Genomic DNA, 21814 nt, shown 5'->3' with positions numbered 1-21814 from the left:
TTTCTCACCACCACCAGTGACCCCAGCCGCACAGGCAGCCCGGGGCTCGGGACCGGGTCTCGATCTGATGTGGCCCCGCGCTGAGCTCAGCTGGCATAGAGCTGCCCGGGGAGGTACCGGCGGCCCAGGGAAATCTGAATTTCAGTGTGTGTCGTGCTTATGCTAAAAAAGGTATTATTTATGGGGCGCCTGGGTGGCTCAGTCGGTTAAGAGTCCGACTTCAGCTCAGGTCACGATCTCACGGTCCGTGAGTTCGAGCCCCGCGTCAGGCTCTGGGCTGATGGCCCAGAGCCTGGAGCCTGCTTCCGATTCTGTGTCTCCCTCTCTCTCTGCCCCTCCCCCGTTCATGCTGTGTCTCTCTCTGTCTCAAAAATAAATTAAAAAAAAAGTTAAAAAAAAAAGTTAAAAAAAAAAAAAAAAAGGTATTATTTATGTGAAATTCAAATTTACCCGGGCGCTTACTTTCACGTGCTCAATCTGGCACTGCTGAGACCAGGTAGGAGGAAGGATTTATCTGTTTTTCACCAAAGGAAAGAAGGCATGGCCTGGATCAGAATGCCGAGAGCGGGGCCATTTCTGGTGGCTGGCTCTGGCCTTCCCAGGCAGCCTGGAGACAGGCCTAACGCCAAAGATGGAAATCTCTGGGCCGACATCTGCCGAAGATCTTGGCTCAGACTGGCTGAATGACGACCAGATTTCTCTCCGCCTTCTGGCCCACTGGGGCCTCTTGGGTTTATTGTCTCTGGAAACAATTTCAGAGCAGAGCCAAGCAGACCCAGGGCCCCGGGGACAGCAAGGAGTTCTGGGCCATCAGGAGGGCGGATGACAGTCCCGGCTCTGTCCTAAGGCCAGCCCATCACCAGGAACGATCCCCTGGCTTCCCTTTCTGTGCCCATTTTGCGCCCCACGGGACACTAATCTATGAAGCAATTCTCTAGGATCTGATTTTAAGTCTTCTGAAAAAAACCAACACGGACATACCCAGAACCTGCTAATGCTGTGTGTCTTGAAATATTCCTTTTGTGGGGCGCCTGGGTGGCGCAGTCGGTTAAGCGTCCGACTTCAGCCAGGTCACGATCTCGCGGTCCGTGAGTTCGAGCCCCGCGTCAGGCTCTGGGCTGATGGCTCAGAGCCTGGAGCCTGTTTCCGATTCTGTGTCTCCCTCTCTCTCTGCCCCTCCCCCGTTCATTCTCTGTCCCAAAAATAAATAAACGTTGAAAAAAAAAAAAAGAAATATTCCTTTTGTAATAATGACATAGGCTCTCCCTTAGATTTTTAAACAAAAGATGTGGCAAGAATTTCATTTATATCATCTTATGACAGGGGCACCTGGGTGGCTCAGTCGGTTAAGCGGCCGACTTTGGCTCAGGTCATGATCTCACAGTTTGTGGTTCAAGCCTCTTGTCAGGCTCTGTGCTGACGGCTCGGAGCCTGCTTCGGATTCTGTGTCTCCCTCTCTCTCTCTCTCTCTCTCTCTGCTGCTTACCCGCTTGTGTTCTCTCACTCAGAAATGAATAAACATTAAAAACAAATTATATCATCTTACAACACAAAGATGCATGACAACAAAGCCCGCGGTGCGGCTGCCCCCAGGTTTCGGCCACAGGGCTCTGAATGCAGCCTTTGGAAGGGCGCAGGGGCCGAACGTGGGGTTCACTGGAGATCGTGGGCTCTCGCAAGTTAACATCAGAGGTAATGGACATAAGGACAATAAACGCACAAGGCACATCATCTGAATATGCCGCAAAAATGTGACATTTCTTTCAAATGCACGTACATGCTAGGTGTGAGGTGTGGCAAAAATCCCCGAAGGTGCTTCGTGTGCTGAGATTCTCACTGCACGAGTGTTAACCTCTGTTCGTTATTACAGCAGCAAATTTCTAAATAATTGGCGTGAACTTCTGCTTTTACGTACAAACATCACGTGGTAAGCAGGGAACAGACACGCTGAGGGCACGTGCTCCTGCCCGTGGGCACGTCTGTGCTGGTGCACGCGCGTCTCTGTCCACCATGGCACTGGGCTCTCCGCTTCCCTTTGCCCCTGACTTTTGTCACGGCACATGACTTGGTTCGGCCAACGAAACACAGCACAGCTGTAGGAACCACTTACTGCCTGAAGCATTAAGCACCTGTGAGTCCGCCCCAGAATGCTTTTCCTTCCATCACGGGAACTGGGCAGAACACTCCTGATGGCGGCTGAGCCTCAGCCTGAGTGCCAGAGTGAAAACAACGCGGGACCTCCGGCCAAGCCACAAGGGATGCGCTCGCTGTTTAGGCTGCTGAGATGTACAGGCTGTTTGTTCACAAGGTATCGGTGAGCCTGTCGTGACCGTAACAGTGACATTCGGCTTCCACCCAACCCGGATTTTTAGAGGCTTGGCCAATGTGCGTTCTCGACGCGCCTCTGGAGCCAGGCCGTGCACTCATACACGGTGTGTGAGAGTTCACATCTAATCGTCCCGGAGAAGCAGAGGGCATGGTGGTTCTTTTTCTCCTGAGGTGCCATAACCCTCTCCTTTGTCCAGAGACTTCTCGCACTGACCACCTGCCCCTCCCCATAGGCTGGGGTTGGACGATGATTTACCCACTTACAGGGGATCTGAGTTCTACTTCTGCTGCAAGAGTAGCTTGTGTGTGCTTTTATTTGCTGCGCGTGTTGATTTACATGGTTTCTCAGAGGTAGCGCAAAACAGCGCAGGTAGGTGGCCTTCTGGAATTCCCAATTCACTCCTGACAGATATTCTGGCTGGATGAAGACTCTAGAGTTACATTCTTGCAGCATGTTGAGGCTATCTTCTCATATCTTTGTTGAGAAGTCAGTTTTCAAATAGCCGTTCTTAGAAAATAACTTTTCTCCAGATGCTTTACGACTTTGTCTTTAGTTTCATTAAACTTCATGAGGATGCAGTTTTCCCATTAGTAATTCTCCTCTGGATCCACTGGTCTCTTAAGTCTGTGAACCGGTGCATTTCGGTACTTTTGGAAAATATCTCAAGTTACCATCTCTTCAAAGTCTTACTCATTCTCTCTCTTCTCCTCCGGTGTCTCCAAACAAATGTACATCAGGCTTCCTGCCCACACCCTCTGCATCTCCTGCCTTCTGTGATTTCCATATTCTTACCCTCCGGGTTTTATTATGGCTATTTCCTTCCAACCACCTTCCAGTTCACTAATGTTCTCTTTATCTGTTTCTAACCACTAAGCTTTTAATTTGATTATCACATTTGCAATTCCAGAAATCCTATTTGGTCATTTTTCAAGTCTCTCGGACAAAATTATACAGTTTCCTATTCCCCTGCAGACACTTTCAAGCTTTCAAGCTTACTTGATTTTATTTCTTTGTACAGAGTAAGGATAACGGTTTCATGGTATATGCCTAAGAATTACAAAAGCACAACATTTTTTTGTGGACCAGCTTCTGTTACCTGTTGTTTCTACTTGGACTTACTTAAGGAGTTTCGAATAGGTGATAAGCTTTGATTGGATGCACATCATATTATTTGAAAGAATTCAGTTCTGGGACCTTGCTGAATCCAAGGGGGATTCAGGGACGGAGGGAAAGAGTTTGCCTCGCTTCTCTTAGGCACTGTGAGTCCTCCATAGAGAAGTACCATGATTGAGGTTCAAACAACCCTGGTCCTCCCAGGTGACGTGAACCAAGATTACGAGACTGTATGAGAACCGATTCCAATTTTTCCCTCATGGCCCCTCTGCTTGGTCCCAGAACAGGTACAGGCATTTCTCATATTCTCTGTCCTGGGTAGCTAGGGTTTGGGTTGAACTCACTCACTGTAGGAGACATCAAAGCAACAACTCCAGCCGGGACTGTTTTTCCAGATTAGCAGATGCCCCCAGAATAATAGCAACCTTCAGTGCTGGGCTTATCTCTCCGGGCTCCAGAATTCTCTTAGAATGTAGCCAGCAAGTTTTGTCTTTTTGTTGGCAGTTCAATGCTTTGGAGAAACGTTTCCTTTATGTTCTTTCTCTTTCTTTCTTTTCTTTCTTTCTTTCTTTCTTTTCTTTCTTTCTTTCTTTCTTTCTTTCTTTCTTTCTGTCTGTCTTTCTTTCTTCTTTCTTTCTTTCTCTTTCCTTCCTTCTTTTCTTTCTTGCTTCCCCGTTTGTTTGCTAACTTTAAAACGAATCCTCTCCAGTTTGTGAAGTGGGCAGCTTGGCTGAAATCTTCTGGCCCACCACCACAGGGTGAATTTGAATTTTCCAGTTTTATCCGTGTAATTAACTTCCGTGTGATTACCTTCTTAATCAATCAGCCCGTGTAGGTGTGCTCCTTCACCAAAGTGCCAAAAAGTTCTGAAATAAATACCGTCCTCTCCCCAAAATGCAGAAATGAGGAATTAGCTTTTTTTTTTAAAGCAATTTTGCCTTCCTAACACATCCTGCCCTTCATAAAATCTTCACAGTCCCTGCAAAAGTTCCAAGTCCACAATTTCTCTCTCCAAGAGGTGAGCAATGAAACGGGGGGAGGGTGACCTTCACGCAGCTGAGGCTGGCAGGTTCTCCTCCCGAGCGGTTGTGAGGGTCCTGGTGCCCACCGGCCAGAGGGCCCGACCTCTGCCAACCGTGTGTACTTCCTGCTTGGAAAGCCTGGGTATCTACAGGTCATCTGGGGATTTCAGGTTTCATCAGAGCAACGGTTACAGATAGGCTACATGGTGTCACCTACTATGTAAACAAATCTTCTCTGTCATGAAGAACTGATCCTTTAAACAAAAAAAAACCGCTGGATCAAGTACCCTCCTCGGAAATTATGCTGAAAAATGTGATTCATGAAAAAGTACACCTTTGGTTGGGATTCCTTTGGTCACCGTTGCTGCTCTTTCAAACAATCTTCCAGAAAATCTGCAACGGGCCTCTTTCTAAACCACAGCGACGGAGAAAATCAATCCGAGTGTCTCCCCAAACTGCAGCACGGGAACAGATGAACACTAAATACAACCTTCCAACTTCCGGGAAAGTATAAAATACGCCTTCCGAGGGACACAAGAAGAGAAGAAGCTGCTAAGGATGTGTAATTGACATCCACTGCAAATCCTGTTTCCAAGAACGTAAGGAGACTGGGGGCAGCCGGGAAGCTGCCGGTGGGGAAAACCCAGCCATCTCGCAGAGATCTCGTCACACGGTTAAGAGTGAGTGCGGTTACGGAAGCAGGAAACAGTATTTTGAACAGACAGGTTGGAAAGCAGCTAAATATACTGAATCAATAAAGTATTATTGGAAGAACCGTGAAAAACTTCATCGTATGGAAATCGGGTAATAACCATTAGATCCATCGTCGAAAATCAGATTCAACCAAGGAACAGAATGGAGTTTGTAACTTGTATGACTCCATTTTATAATGTCATCCAACAGTCCCCCAAACCGAGTGCCTTTCCGGGGGCGATGGCTGGAACGCCCACCACCCTGTCACATCCTAAGCACAGTACGATCTCTCGACACATTCGGTGAAGTCACCTGCAAAGCTCACGTGAGGCTCTTCGTGAAAGAGCCTTTCTCTTCTCTGTACCTCACCGCTGACCGGCTGGCGTCACAAATCCACGCCTCGTTCTGCTCGGTATCACTTCATTAATGCTCCGTTCGTTAATGTAACAAGCTGTCAGGAGAATATGCCCGGGATGGGCAGGCATTATCTCCCAACTTTCATTTCATTAAACTCTGCTGCTGCAGTATCACAGGCAGTTCCCCTATGATGTATAGGGGAAATTATTTAAAGAATGAACGTAAAAAGTATCTCAAAGCCCCCACTTAAATATGAAAACATAATCTAGAACGGCCGAGCACACACTGTAATTTTTCCATAATATTAAAGATGTTACTTCCAGACTCGGTAATTAATTGGATTCCATGGAGAAATTACGCCAGCATCCTTGGTAGCAAAATGATGCACAAAGGCAGGGAACAGAGTGCCAAAGGACAGCCATAAACAACCATGCTGTCGCCCAGATTATGACAATCATCGGGCTTAATAAGGAGTGAGATCTGCCCGCTTCTGGTACGTGCTCATTATTCCCTGCAAAGTACCTGCGCTGAATTCTGATTACGTCGCCTTAATCATGGGAAGGGAGAGGCTCTGGCCCAGAAGAATGCCCAGCCCTGCCCTGGGGGAGCCGGGCCCCACGGGCCGAGTGAGGACAGCATCGCCCGGGCCGGGGGGCCAAGCCCGAGCCCCAAGCCTCACGCCCGCCTCCCCCCGCCCCCGCCCCACCCCGCGTGGCCCTCAGGGAGGTGGGTGCTCAGGAAGTGGGCTTACCGTCAATCCGGCTCACCAGCTCTTCCAACATTTTCACCTTCATTTGAATCCCAGGCTGGGCAAAGGTATAGTTGTCCTACGGGCAAAATAACAGCGGCTGTCACATGGGTAGAGAATAAAACACACGTTCCGAGGGGGAAAAGGCAGTGGAGCAAAGGTGAACACTTTCACATCAGAACGAGTTCCCCAACTAGACTCATGTGTTACACACCAGACCGCGTCACAAGGCCAACACACAGCGCAATCCGGTTCGAGGTCGGGTCCAGCCCCTTCCTGACATCAGAGAGGGTGGGCACACCCATCTCAGGGGTATTCACTGGAGCATCTCTTTATGTAAACGTAGATGTTTACATTTAAAGTGAACAAACGGGGGGGGGGGGGGGGCGCCTGGGTGGCTCAGTCGGTTAAGCGGCCAACTTCGGCTCAGGTCATGATCTCGCGGTCCGTGGGTTCGAGCCCCGTGTCAGACTCTGTGCTGACAGCTCAGAGCCTGAAGCCTGCTTCGGATTCTGTGTCTCCCCCGCTCTCTACCCCTCCCCTGCTCAAGCTCTGTCTTTCTGTCTGTCTCTCTCAAAAATAAGTAAACATTAAACAAAACCCACAGTGAACAAACAGGCTCCCTGAGAAGTGCATGCTGGGTGCCGCTGCCTGGCTGGCGCACGGGCAGGAGGGACTCGGTGTCGCCGCAGGAGCAGGTGCGGAACGGTGGCCGGGCCGGTACCGACGGTGCTGGCGTCACGCCCACGGTCCAAGGGCCAATGACACGGCCACTGCACGAGGAGGGTGTGAGTGCAAGACCATTCTTAGCGAAGCCGGGTGAAGAAGGCGAAGGCATCGAGTGGGACAAGTCCTCGGTCAGACGGACCTGGAAAGGGAGCCCTGCTCTACTACTCAGGAGCTGTGTGGCCTTGGCAAGCGACATCCCCTCTCGGGGCTTGTTCTGTCATCCATACTGTGAGAATAATGCTGCCTTCTAGGCCTTCCTGACCAGGAAACCAGGTCAGGGGAAAAGGCTGGCGGGTCCAAGACACCAGAGGCGCGAGAAACAAGGACGGGGCCCCAGCCAGCCTCCGGTCACCCTCCGAAGAGCCACTGGGCTCCCACAGGCACAAGCGTTCACACGGGGACACACGGGCAAGGCAGAGACAACCCCAAAGAGGTCCATGTCCAGAGCCGGCCAAAGGGCACGGAGGTGTTGATCCACTGACCACGAGGAGTTATCCCACTGTGGTCATGGGGTCCTGACAAGTAGAAGGGGAGGAGGAGAGTTTGTGTGAGCACAAGAAAGACTCGACCCGCCATGGCAGCTCTGAAGATGGAGAAAGGGGCCGGAGCCAAGGGCGCCGGCTGGGAAAAGCCAAGGTTATGAGTTCTCCGTGGAGCCTCCGGGAAGGATGTGGCCCGGCCCACACCTTGGTTTAGCCCCAAGAGACACACATCAGAACCCTGGCCTCCAGAGCCGCGAGATAATAAATAACCTGTGTTGTTTTTAAGCCACTAAGCCTGTGGTGATTTGTTACAGCAGCAACAGGAAATGGATACGGGAGGTTTGGACGATGTTTTTTACTGGGGCCCCAGGGACCTGCTGAAATAAAAGGATGAAGGGCGCCTCGGGGCTTGGTTGGTTAAGCGTCTGACTCTTGATATGGGCTGAAGTCATGATCCCAGGGTCGTGGGTTCAAGCCCCACACTGGGCTCTGCACTGAGCGTGGAGCCTGCTTAGGACTTTCTTCCTCTCCCTCTGCCCCTCTCCCCTGCTCACTCTCTCTCTCTCTTTCTCTCTTTAAAAAAAAAAAAAAAAAAAAAGTGCCTACATGGCAGTGAGGGTTTTTTCCCCACGGACATGGAAAATGGACAGAGTCGGCACCAATCGCTCACCGGGCGATGTCCCCCAAGTGGATTTCGAGTGACAGGCTCCAGGCTCCAAGCCAGGGCGTCTCTGCGAGGGCAAGACCAGGAAGAGTTGCGTGCACCAACTTAACCCAGAGCAACACCGAGGCACAAAAACATGGGCGCTCCCGAGGGGGCCCCTCGGGTGCCTGGCATGACTGTCTCCAAGATCTGGTGACAGGCCTGTGTGTCCTGCTAAACCCTGAACTCTGGAGAAGCGAGGCCTGTCAGGGACTCCTGTTTAATGGGCAGGACTCCTGGGCCTGAAGGAGCCGTGCACGTCCCGACACAGCAGCACCCATTAAGGACAGAGCGTAACAGGGAAAAGAAATTTGGGGCTTGGACTTGAGCTTTTGCAAGGGTTAGCCTTCGAGACTTCATTTCTCCCTGGAAACTGGATAACAGAAGGAGATTTATATTCAAATTTGGAGCGCACTGCCTGGTTGGAAGTCTATAGGCTGTCATGCGACTGCCCAGCAGAATTTCTGATGAGCCGGGACCAAGAGCAGACCTAGATATGGTTCAGGATGAGGAAGAAACTGCAGAGTGACCCTGACGCCTTGCAGATCATTCCGTTAACGCTCAGTTCTGGCAAATTCCAGAGCCATCAAGGGCACATTCCAACACCCTCCCCCAGGGGTCAGAGGAGAACGGTCGAAGGTGCAGGAGCTTCACTTCGAGCTGGCGCGTCCTCACGGGCCGGGCCGTGGACTTCCTCCCCTCCTCCGGGGAATTCAGCCGCAGCCACTCCTGCACCGTCTCTGTCCCCAGAACACTCACTGCAAAGAGGCAACTTCTCAACTGCTAAGCCCGGCAGCCAAGCCCAGCAGAATAGGCAGGCTGTGGGCTCAGCCCTCCTTCCACCGCTCAGAGCCAGCTAATCCCCCAGGAAGCCTGCTCCCCAGGAAAGCTCTCCACTCGGCGCCCCAGGGCGGTCGGCCTGCCCTGCCCCAGCGCTGGCTCCGACGGGGTGGGTAAGCCTGAGTAAGCCTGGGATTCAGTCAGCCAGTTTATTTGGCTCTCACACTGAGATAGGATTTCAAGATTCTCATTTAGAAGAAATAAAAGGTATTCCTCAGTCTCCATCTGCCACTATTTTGTTTTATTTCTCAATTTGTTCAAAACCCAGGTAGGGAAGATAGGTTTTCTTGGAAATCCAAACAACGTGAAATGAAGAACAGCTGAGAGCCTTTAAAATTAAAAAAAAAAAAAAAAATCTGTATTTTAAAAGGACCAGAAAAGACTGATGGGGCAGGGGCTTGGTATTCTGGATTTGAGTCACAGGCAGAGAAGACCGGCCTTCAGACAGGCTCTGACCCTGATGACAAGATGGAGCTCGGAGGGCAGCGCCCAGCGAGGAGACCACATCGGTCAGCGGAGGGGGCCCAGGCCGTGGATGGCCCCACTCAGCAGCCAGGCAGCCTGTGAAGGTCCTGCCAAGGACAAGGTATACGGGGAGAGGAATATTCTGCGACCCTAGTAACAGCCCCTCTGGGAGGCACGTGGCACTCATGCCCTCCCAGGGGGGTGCCCGCGGCCCAAGACCCCACAGGAGCAGCGCCTCTGATCAGACCGCGGGTTCTGCCTGCTCAAGGCCAGACAACCACCCCCAGCACCCGGTCCAAACACACACCTGCACACGCACTTTGTGCAGAACACATCTGCTAAGTGACGCGGTAAACGGGCACACGAGATGCTACACATTGATAGAAATGTGAACAGTAATAATATCACTCCCTTCACAACAAGTAAACATTCATACCCTTCCAAACTGAGATCTGATTCTATGTCTTTCAAAAAGAATACAATACACAAAACTTACTGGCAGGAGGAAGAAAGGTCTGAGGAATACAGTGACCTCTTGGGGAATGTTTACAGGGGGAAAAGTCTGCGTTCGCAAGAAACCATCAAAGCAGGCGCACACGGCGGGGGGGCTCGCATCTGTTGCTACCTTCCACCTCACACTCTGGCAATAACAAATAGCACTTCCTGTGCTCTTCAGGAGAAAAGGAGAATAACATGTTTTGAAGGAGCACTTCAGGGAAGAGCTGAAAATTAAATTCACAGGGGCTCAGCTGGAAGGACCCACAGCACCCACCTACTGAGGCACGCAGCTCCAGGGGCGCTAGGAACCCCGCCTGCACCTGACAGGGGCTGTGCCCTGGACCAGCCCCGCCTCCTGGCCTGCCTCCAGGCCCGCCTCCTGAGCCCCGCCTCCCGAGCCCTGCCTCCTGGCCCATCTCCCGAGCCCCGCCTCCAGAGCCCCGCCTCCAGAGCCCCGCCTCCTGGCCCGCCTCCCAGAACTTGGCTTCCCTCTTACTCTGAAACCACGTCACCCTCCTCACCCCCCTGGACCTGCCCCCAAACAACTCGGCAAGCCCTTTCCCCAAACACCGGCCTGAAAGACTTCTGTGGCCTTCACCTCTTACGGGCGCCCCCAGGCCATCTGGCACAGCCCCGGACAAAGTGTCCCACGGGGGCCCTGGCAGCACACAGGTGAGACAGCAAATGTGGCAGCCACAGCCACGCTCGGCGCTCGCCCATCGGGACGTCACCCCGGTTACCGCAAGGAACGCAGCATCCGATACACGGCCCCACGGTGTCGGACTGTAAGCGCCCTCATTGCCCCAGGAACCACTTACTGCATCCTGCCGTGGGCCAGACGACACGCCGAGTCCCGGCACAGATGGGACTGCCGTCCTCAGACAGGCTTGTGTGCAAGGCCAGCCCTCCCTCCCTCGGCTGGTGCCTGAGTGTTTCTGGAGAGTTCCCGTCATTCCCTAACAAGGAAGAAACGCCCAGGGTGCCTCAACTGACAGTGTAGCTTATGCTGAACTGCGTTCCTTCCAGAGTCTGGAATTCTGAAAAATGCCAGGCAGAGGGTGTCCAGGTGACGAGCTCTCAAGAGAAGCCGGCACGAAGTCTCTGACAAGCTCCCTGCAGGACATTTCACACCTGCCGCCAGGACTCGCCGCCGGGGGTGTTAACCTCCACCAGGGCAGGCCACGAGGAAGCTTACCCCTGTTGCCTCTGTGCCTCCCCCCACCCCGCCCCCCACTTGGCTGGCTCTGCTCTACATGCTGGCCCTGGAAGGAAGCCGGGCCCTGAGTCCTATGTACTGAGTCCCAGGAGGCAGTGAACCTCCGGGTGGTCTTCGGGGAGACACAGTCGGGGAGAAAAACAGGGCCCTTCTGTTCACAGAGAGAGAAGAGTCAAGCAAACGATCGTCACAGAGGCCATGCGAGCGCATGTGACGGGCTCACTGTGATCCGGGAAGCCCCTCCTGCCATCACGGCGCAGAACAGGGAGCCTCTCCTGGGGGCCAGGCAGACGGTGAGGCCTGAGCAGAGATGCAGAAAGAAGGCAGCAGGATGCAGGACGGCCCTGGCAGCAGCCGAGAGCAGGGCACCCTCCCAGGAGGGGACTGAGGAGTCCTCATTATATGACGGCCGGTACAGCTGGAGGGGCAGAGGGGAGGCTGTGGTGAGGCAGGAGAAGACCATTCCGAGGCTGGGAGACCACGTGGGAGCAGAGCTGTGGAACGAAGGTAGGGACACAGACATGGGGAGGACCGCGGTTACCAGATCCGCATTCTGGAAGACGCCTGTGGCTGCGAGGGGCAGAGCGGACGCGGGGGTGTCGGGTGTGAGACCACCGCCCTGATCCAGGCCAAAGGACGACCAGGGCTCCTCACTGGACGCAGGCCCCCCGAAGTATCCAAACTGCTTTCAACGACCCGCACGACCGGTTGGGTTTTTGAACTTGAACGTGGGGCTCTTCATTTATTGCTCTGCGCTCGCTCACTTGATTGGTTCTCGGGTGGCATTCCAGGCAGCTGCACTCATTCTGAATCTTGATTATGTCATCTATCACATTAGCTGTCCCTGCAAGCTTAGAGGCGCTGCTGAAACTTACACCCTCCGTGTCCTCATCACACACTCCGAGAAGAGGGGGGAAGGACGGAGCGCCACGGGAGACCACACTCAGGTGGAGGGGCATCGTCCAGTATGTGAGGCCAACTCCCCCCTTGGTTCCTGCGACCTTAATTCCTCTGGTCTCCGGTTTTCTCATCTACAAATGAGAGAGGAAGGGCCCCTTCACAAGGCGCTGGGGATGTAAATGAGTCATCACTGTACCTCAAGAACCTGGACCCACCCTTCCACGGTGACACCGGTCACGGACGGTGGTGAAGATGGCGGCTCCCTCCCACAGCCCGGACACGGCGGCCAGTGCTCCCACCACCAGCCACTCCGAAAACGGGGAAGATGGTAAATGCCCGTCTTCAGCCACTGGCTGGCATTCTGCCAAAACCATGGAGCCAGTAAAAAGGGCAGCGGTCGTCAAGGGTCTGAGAGGAAGAGAGGGTGAAGGGCTGGAGCACAGGGGATTTTTAAGGCACAGAAACCACTCTATGTGATACTGTAATGGTGGACACGTGCCATTAGACATTCATCCAAACCCACAGAATGTCCACCACCAAGAGAGAACCCTGACGTAAACTCTGGACTTTAGCTAATAATAATAAACCAGCATTGGCTTATCAGCTGTACCAAGTACATCATCCTAATGCAAGACGTTAATGCTAGGAGAAGCCGTGTCTGTCAGGAGGTGGTGAGTACACAGGAACGATACTTTCTGCTTGGTATTTCTGTACACCTGAAACTGCTCTAAAACATAAAGTCCGTGAACTTTTTTTTAAGTCTACTAATTTTTAAAAATGCTCAGGGGCGCCTGGGTGGCGCGGTCGGTTGAGCGTCCGACTTCAGCCACGTCACGATCTCGCGGTCCGGGAGTTTGAGCCCCGCGTCGGGCTCTGGGCTGATGGCTCAGAGCCTGGAGCCTGTTTCCGATTCTGTGTCTCCCTCTCTCTCTGCCCCTCCCCCGTTCATGCTCTGTCTCTCTCTGTCCCAAAAATAAATAAACATTGAGAAAAAAAAATTTTTTTTTTAAAAATAAAAATGCTCAATTCATCCAGAAGAAGATAGAAAAAAGGAGGAAGTAAGAAAAATGAATACAAAATAAAGAGCAGAATAGCAGCCTACACACCAGCCATACAAATAATTACACTGGAAACATCCTATGAACGTATGTGAACACACTTAAAAAGGGGAAGCAAATCCAACTGTAAGTAATGAACAAGAAATACACTCTAACCAAGGAGATGCCGGTAGATCACAAGCAAAGGGGTAAGAAAGACGCACCAAGACTAAGACGAAGGATGGCAGAACGGCTGTATTAACATCAGAGGGACTGGGCTCCAGCACAGGGAGCACAACCAGAAACAACGTGGAGAATTTCGTATCAATAAACAAAAATAGGGGCACCTGCGTGGCTCAGTCAGTTAAGGGTCTGACTTCAGCTCAGGTCATGATCTCACGGTTCATGAGTTCAAGTCCTGCGTCAGGCTCTCTGCCGTCAGCGTGGAGCCTTCTTGGGATCCTCTGTCCCCCCGTCTGCCCCACCCCGACCCGTGCGTGCGTGCATACGCGTGCACTCTCTCTCTCAAAATAAATAAAAACATTTTTAAAAAAACAATAAACAGGGTGCCTGGTGGTTCATTTCATTAAGCGTCCGACATCAGCCTAGGTCATGATCTCGCTGTTCCCGAGATTGAGCCCCACATCGCGTTCTGTGCTGAGAGTTCAGAGCCTGGAACCTGTTTCAGATTCTCTCTCTCTCTCTCTCTCTCTCTCTCTCTCTCTCTCTTTCTGCCATTCACCCACTCAACACTTTGTCTCTCTCTCTCAAAAATAAATATTAAAAAAAATGTTAAGCAATAAACAAAAATAATAAATATAAATTCATCAAGAAAACCTAAAGCCTAATCCTACATGTGCATATCTAATAAATGACATTCAAATAATGTGAAGCAAAACTGAAAAAACTAAAGAAGAGACAAATCAATGGTTGTAGTTGGAAATTTCAAAAGTCTTCACTCAGTAGTGGATAGGAAAAGTAAACAGAAAATCAGCAAAGCAGAGAAGACTAGACTAACACTATCAACCAACCTGACCCAACTGACATTTATGGAAACTCCCCCCAACAAAGCAGAGCACACGTTCTTTCCAAGGACACATGAAACGTTAACCAAGGCATACCATGTGGCAGATCTCAAAACAAGTATCAGTAAAGTTAATTATCAATGCTAGGAATGAAAGATAGCACCATAATTCCTCTAGACATTAAAAGGATTAAGAAGTACAGGGGCCTGGGTGGCTCAGTCAGTTGGGCATCTGATGTCGGCATGTCCGACGTCGGCTCAGGTCATAATCTCACATCATGACCCCGATGTGAGTTTGAGCCCCACGTCGGACTCTGTGCTGACAGTTCAGAGCCTGGAGCCTGCTTCAGATTCTGTGTCTCCCTCTCTCTCTGCCCCTCCCCCGTTCATGCTCTGTCTCTCTCTGTCCTAAAAATAAATAAACGTTGAAAAAAAAAAAAAATTTTTTTAAATGACCACATTCCTTAAAAGACACAAATTTTCAAAATTGACAAGAAAATAACTAGAAAATCTGGAGCCCTACCTAGAGCAGAAATTGAATTTATAGTTAAAACTTGCCCACAAAGAAAGTTGCAGGCCAAGATGGCTTCACTGTTGAATTCTATAAAATATTTAAAAGAGAAATAATAGCAAACTTACACAAACTCTTTCAGAAATTATAGAAACACTTCATGAGGCCACCATTTCCCTAATGCTAAAAAGAAAAAGATGGGGAGCCTGGGTGTCTCAGTAGGTCATGACGTGTAGTTTGTGAGTTCAAGCCCCACATGGGCTCACTGCTGTCAAGTGCAAAAGCCTGCTTCGGATCCTCTGTCTCCCCTCTCTTTCTGCCCTCCCCCCACTCATGCTCTCTCTCTGTCTCTCTCTCTCTCTGTCTCCCTCTCTTTCTCTCTCAAAAATAAATAAAACATTTAAGGGGCTCCTGGGTGGCTCAGTCAGTTGAGCGACTGACTTCGACTCAGGTCATGATCTTGCAGTTGGGGGTTCAAGCCCGCATTGGGGTCTATGTTGACAGCTAGGAGCCTGGAGCCTGGAGCCTGCTTTGGATTCTGTGTCTCCCTCTTTCTCTGCCCCTCCCCAACTTGTGCTCTCTCTCTCGCTCGCTCGCTCTCTCAAAAATAAATAAACATTAAAAAAGTTTTTTAAATAAATAAATAAAACATTTTTTAAAAATAAAATTTATTTTTAAATAAAACATTTTAAAAAGTTAAAGGAAAAAAAGGAGGGGGTGCCCGGGTGGCTCAGTCAGTAAGTGTCCAACTTCAGCTCGGGTCATGATCTCACGGTTCGTGGACTCAAGCCCCGCGTCGGGCTTTGTGCCGACAGCTCGGACGGAGCCTGGAGCCCACTTTGGATTCTGTGTCTCCCTCTCTCTCTGACCCTCCCCTGCTCACACTCTGTCTCTCTCTCTCAAAAATAAATAAACATTAAAAAAAGTTTTAATTAAAAATTAAAATTTAATTAGAAAAAAGAAAAAGACATTAGAAGGAGAGAAAGTAGAAAACGATATTCCTTGTGAAAAGGGATGTGAAAATCTTTAAATATATATTACCAAAGAAGATCCAGAGACATAGAAAAAAGCTAATATGACAAAGGGGGGTTTGTCTCAGGAACACAGGTAGGCTTAATAATTAAAAAATAATTAGGGTCCTTTATGACATTAACAGAATGAACAAAAAAATTACATGATCATCTCAACAGAAGAAAAAGCACTTGACAAAATACCAATTCATAATTTAAAAGACTCAGCAGAGCAAACCAGAATCTGTTGTCCTGGTCTTCTTCTACCAGATCTTAAGAATTCTGTCCTCAACCTCTTATTCCATTATTTACCAGCATTCCTCAAATAAACCAGGGTGCTTATTAAAAATATAGACTCCTTGCCTGTGGAATTTGCACTGTCAGCAACCACCCAAAAAAGGGCATCCACAAAAAGCCAACAGCTACCATCAGACTTAATGCTGAGAGCCTGAATGTTTCACCCTCCCCACCAGTATCTGGGAGGACGTTAAAAAGTTTGCTCTCATCACTTGAGGACCTTGACAATGCAATAAGGCAAGAAAGGAAGAAAAAAAAAAAGCCATGTATGTTATATAGAAAGAAGTAAAACTCACTTTATTTGCAGATGACATGGTTGTGAACAGAGAAACTCCTAAGGCATCTACCAAAAAAGCTCCTAGAACAACTAAGTGAATTTAGCAAGATCACCAGAAAGGTGTGGCACATTACATTTTGCAAAAGTGACCACGACAGTGTCTCCTATCCCACATGCTCTTTTATTATGTGATCATGCCACTCCTGTATCAAGCCTCCCCCCTCCCCCCCCCCCCCCCCCCGCCAAGCCCAGGTACCAGATACTCACACGTAAATGGGTGAGCCTTTGGGTGATTCCAGCCCCTAGGCATCAACTTGTGCCGACTTTCAAGTCTTCCCACCTGAGACTCCAGACACTGTGGCACATGGGTAAGCACTACATGCCATGCCCTAACTGAAATCCTGACTGAAAGCATCTTGTGGGCAAAATAAATTAGTTCCTTTAAGTCAAGAAATTTGGAGCAACTTGCTACGCAACAATACTAGCTAGAAAAGGATGTCAGGTTACAAAACCAATTGTATTTGTTTATACTAGCAGCAAAAACTGAAAAACAAAATTGACAAACAAAGCTATACCACTGAAAGTAGCATCAAAAAAAAAAAAAAAAACCCCAACCTATTTAGAAACAAATTTAACAAGATACACTGAAAACCACAAAATGTTTGTGAGGATAAATTTTAACATGTCTATCTATGTTAAGAGACTCGATATAGTTAATACTATTAATTCTGGGAAAATTGGCATATAGATTCAACATAATCCCATTCAAATCCCAGCTCCTATTGCTTTTTTAAGGCTTTCTTGGTAGGAAGTGGCTACCGGTAAACTTTATATAAAAATGTAAAGGAGCAAAAATATGCGTGACAATTTATTTTAAAAAGAACAAAGTTGGAGGACTTTCTCTCCTGGACTTTGAGAAAAGCTACGGTAATTAAGACAGCATGTACTGGCGTAAAGATCCATTAACAGAACAACGGAACAGGAAGAGTGTCCAAAAATACACACACACTTACACAGTCATGTGATTTGCAGAAAAAGTACCAAAGCAATCTATTTTGGGGGCAAAAAAACTATTTTCAACAAATGTGCTACATTAACTAGGAAACTAGGATACCCTATATTTTAAAAATAAACTCTGATGCCTTCCTCACACCATACAGAAAAATGAAGTCAAGTTAGATGATAAACCTTGAGGTCAAACCAAAAATTATAAAGCTTCTGGAAGAAAAACCTAGGAGAATACCCTGGCATCCTGGGAGTAGGGAAGGATTTTTAGTTAGGACACAAAGAAAACAATTAACAAAGAAGAAAAAAAATGATAAATTCGATTTCACCAAAAAATTTTTCCGATCATGAAAAACCGTTTTCAAAAAAAAAAGGAGCTATCTACCACCAACCTGGAGAAACTATGTTCCCACTACCCCCCCCCCACTCTCTATACACACACATACATATCTTTTTTAAAAAGAATTTTTTTTTAAGATTTTATTTTTAAGCAATCTCTACACCCAACGTGAGGCTTGAACCCACGACCCCATGGTCAAGAGTCCCACGCTCCCCTGACGGAGCCAGCCAGGCGCCCCGTACACGCACGTAACCTCACAGAAGACCGCCATCCAGCACACGCAGAGAAGCCAGAGAAGGACGGTGCTGCTGAGAAGAGGCGCAGCCCGACCTCGCATGTACCGCTGCTGGGTGTGCGGGACAGCAGGGCCCCCTCCGGGGGTCGTAAGTACACCCCCACAGCATGACCCGCCACGTCTACCCCTGGGCGCTGACCCAAGAGAAACGGAGCGCACGCCAAGCAGGAAGACGTGCCCACGAATGTTCACAGAAGGTGTACTCCCATCAGCCCAAGGCCGGAAACAGCCTCGGCCTGCACCGAGAGGCGGACCGACACGCAGGCCGGGATCTCTTCGAACGGGGAACTACCACTTGGTAATTAAAAGGGATGAACTATTCATTCAGGCAACAACACAGATTTTACATTTTTCAATGCTATTGTGAATTGAATTTTTTTTTTAATTTTCATTTCTAAATTGTTTGCTGCTCAATGACTCATTCTTAATGAATCTTCTGCTGCAGCCCAGTAACCAACACAGTCTTCTCTGTTTAATAACCTTTCCAGAATGTTGCCAAGAATTCTCAATTTTATCGGCGAGGGCTCTAAAATCACACCTCTCAAGATCCTCCCCCACACGGAGCATGATTCACCTAGTGCTGGAGACAGGAACACGTCTCCGTGGACCAGGGCCGCCTTCTTCATTCCTCCCTCCACGGGGCTGGGCACGAGGCCCGCCTCTCCGTCCTTCCGCATGACGGCCCTGCCGCTCCTTCCGGGGGAAGATGGAACCAAATCAGGGCCAAGTGGACCGCCTTCCCCTCGGCCACCTTTCCAGGCACCAGACCAGCCCCTCGCTTCTGGGGTTTCCATTGAGCTTAGCTGGGAAAGAACAATGTCCCCAGACCTCTGGCCACCCCGGGCTCTGGCTGTCGAAGCTCATTTCTAAGGATCCTGGGCCACCTTCCAAGCCGGTCGTGGGCCCCTCTCCTTCTTGGAGCATGAAGCTCTCCAAGGGCTCCCCGTACCTGCTCTGTTTTCCCGTGATATGTCTGTCCCTTTTCTCCTCGCTGGTGTTCCCGCCAACAGCTGGCGCACAATGGCTGCATTTGAGGGACAGAATGCGCCGCAGCCCCTGGGGCCGTCACTTTCCCTGACACGCTTCCCCCGCCTTCTCTCCGACAAGTTCCAGGATAATGCGGTCCCTCTCCCCAGCATCCCCATCACTCCCCCGTGCCACCAACCAGTTCTCAGAATTGAATGATTCTTCCCCAAGGATACGAAATGTAAATGACTAATTATAAAAGGCAACGGTTCCTTTCTACTCAAAAAAGCTGTCCTGTTAAGTAATGAATCCAAGAGTAATAGTGTGACTCCAGGGGAGGCAAACAGGGAAGCCGTAATTCAACAAGTAATAGCTCCAGACAGCCCAGTACTGGTGCTGTTAGTGAGATGGGAACACGGCGGGGGGGACGCGCCTGGGTGGCTCAGTCCATTAAGCATCCGACTTCGGCTCAGGTCATGATCTCACAGTTTGCAGGTTCAAGCTCTGCATCAGACTCTGTCCACACAGAGCCCGCTTTGGATCCTCTGTTCCCATCTCTCTCTGCCCCTGCCCTGCTTGCACACACGCTCTCTCTCTCAAAAATAAATAAAACATTTTTTTAAAAAACCTAAAAAAAAAAAAAAGACACACGGGTAAAAGCACAAGAAGAATCCCTCCAAAAGCCGGGAAGGCCCCCCTGGCCGCGTTGCCCCCCCAGCAGCTTCCGCCAGCAGACAGCCACATCCGGAACCGGCCCCTGGGCACGGACACCGCATCGTGCCGGAAGGCAGTCCTCGTACGGAGGTTGCCCATCGGCCCAGAGGGGCTCAGACGGACTCCTATGAGCCACACCAAAAACGCGTCCCCCACGCCTGGCCACCGATCTCAAAGACCGCTGGAAACGCACTCAGTGGAGCCACTGTAAGGAATAATGGCCCACCAGACTATTTTCAAAAGGCAGATCTCTCCGGCTGGCCGCCTCACGCGCCCGGAGAACAAGGCCCACCAAGAGCAAAAACGCAGAAAGGGGCAGAAAGAAGCCCGGCTGTGAAAGAAGAGAAACTGAGGAGGAAAATGAAATAGAGCGTTTCCCTAAATAAAACATCTGATCTTGAAAAGGCGTTTACAATCACAGCTACTGCACGACTGAGGAAGGACCCCGCAGAAACAGTCTCAGCGCTGAGGACAGTCACCACTGAAGCCGAGAAGATACAGAAGAGACACGCGCTGTCACCCCCGTCTGCGCCCAGCCTGCCCGGGCCACCCTCCCGCGCTGTGGAAACGTCCCACGGCACGCTCCACCGGGCGGAGCCAAGCCACCCGCTTCACCACCAGACAGAGGATTTCCTCATAACTGCATCCGCTTCTCGAGACAAAACCATCAATCAGAGTAACTAGCGGGGTCACACGAGCCGAAGACATCTGCCCAGATGTGCCGACTGTAAACCCAGCCTTCTTTCCACGTCGCATCTCTTAATGGGGTACTGTGAAGGTTCCTCCTCGGGCACGACTGTTCGTGCCCTGCCTGACGGTTAGTACCCTGATACCTGCCCTCCAACTGCCAGTGGCACCCCCCCCGTCACAGCAACCCCCGAAACACCCAGACACTCCCCAGCGACCCCAAGGAGGCAGCGTGGAACCCCACCGCCCCCACCCCACTGACGGTGCTCACGGCGGCACCACAGTGGACGAGGCCTGCAGAGCCTGCCCGGCGCTCTCCCCTGGCCCAGCCCTCCCTGCCCGTCCCGCCGCCACCTGGCCCAACACACCTTCCCTGAGGGTGTTTCTCTTTTCCCAGCACCAATGCCCCGAAATAAAAACAACGTCCTCTCAGGGCGCCTGGGGGCTCAGTCGGTTGGGCGTCCGACTTCGGCTCAGGTCACGATCTCACGGTTTGTGGTTCGAGCCCCGCGTCGGGCTCTGTGCCGACGGCTCGGAGCCCAGAGCCTGCTTCACACTCTGTGTCTCCCTCTCTCTCTGCCCCTCCCCTGTTCACACTATCAAAAATAAATAAGCATTTAAAACAAACAAACAAAACGTGCTCTCAACAAAACCTAGTGGAAGACACCATCCGTCAGAAACGGGTGAGCAGGAAATGACCTGGGACGACCAAATTATGGGCCTTTCTCAGAGCTGCCAGAGCCGACCCAGCTGCCCAGCCGTGGACTCGGGCCCGCTCTCCTGTTCCCCAGGGAGTCCGATGAGTCCACTCCCAGTGGGAGCGCCTATCTCCCCACCCGGTGCTCCGTGGTAACAGCCAGCTGGCCGTTTTTATCACGTGCCACGCCTGCTGTAAGAACGCGAGCTCGCTGTGCGTGGAGGTATGATGTTCCACATGTGGCCAGTAGCTCAACCTATTAAGTCCGTGGCGCAAATATGCCGTGATCTTTCAAATTCTCGTCTGCTTGACCTGCCAGTCACTGAGGGGCAGGAAACCTGGAGCCAGGCTGCGAGGGTCTGAAGCCCAACTCTGCAACTTACCAGTCCCACCGTGGGAGACATTCACAGACACGCTGCAGGGAAACTGAGGTAGCGAACAGTTAAATGCAAACAACTCAGACAGCGTCTGACATGGGCAGCGTCTTCTAGTGCTCCTTACACATTTCTGCCTCTCCTCTTCCCCGCCGGCCCTCCACGCACACACTCACAAGATACAGTTATATACACACACACGCAAAATGTTGTCAAAGCGGACGTTCAAGATTGCGTCTTCCCGGTAAATTTATCCACTTATCCCTCGGCAGTGAGGCTCTTTATCCCAAATAATGCTTTCCACCTTAAAATCTATTTCATCTAATAGCTGCATAAGAGCTACGCCACTGCCTGGCTATTATCCTGGTCAGTGCTGACCTGTTGTCAGCAATCCCTTCCTTCCTGCCGTCGTGTAATCCTAGGTTGCAGGTGAGGGTCTCATGAGTGGCATACAGCTGGATCCCTCTCGTAAATCCAAGCTGGCC

General features: G+C 50.6%; 1 protein-coding gene across 2 annotated transcripts in view; it reads right to left on the bottom strand.

The window, feature by feature from the left end:
• Positions 1 to 21814, bottom strand: part of TBC1D22A (TBC1 domain family member 22A) — a 326492-nt gene that overhangs the window by 112767 nt on the left and 191911 nt on the right. For both annotated transcript variants that reach the window (XM_043562939.1, XM_043562938.1), the window contains exon 10: positions 6266 to 6341. In XM_043562939.1, the coding sequence (XP_043418874.1) occupies positions 6266 to 6341 (76 nt within the window). The remainder of the gene's footprint in view (positions 1 to 6265; positions 6342 to 21814) is intronic.

Source organism: Prionailurus bengalensis, chromosome B4 (assembly GCF_016509475.1).
Source record: "Prionailurus bengalensis isolate Pbe53 chromosome B4, Fcat_Pben_1.1_paternal_pri, whole genome shotgun sequence".
In the NCBI taxonomy this organism is placed as follows: domain Eukaryota; kingdom Metazoa; phylum Chordata; class Mammalia; order Carnivora; family Felidae; genus Prionailurus; species Prionailurus bengalensis.
The sequence above is the reverse complement of the archived record's forward strand: the minus strand, read 5'-3'. Positions and strand labels throughout refer to the sequence as shown.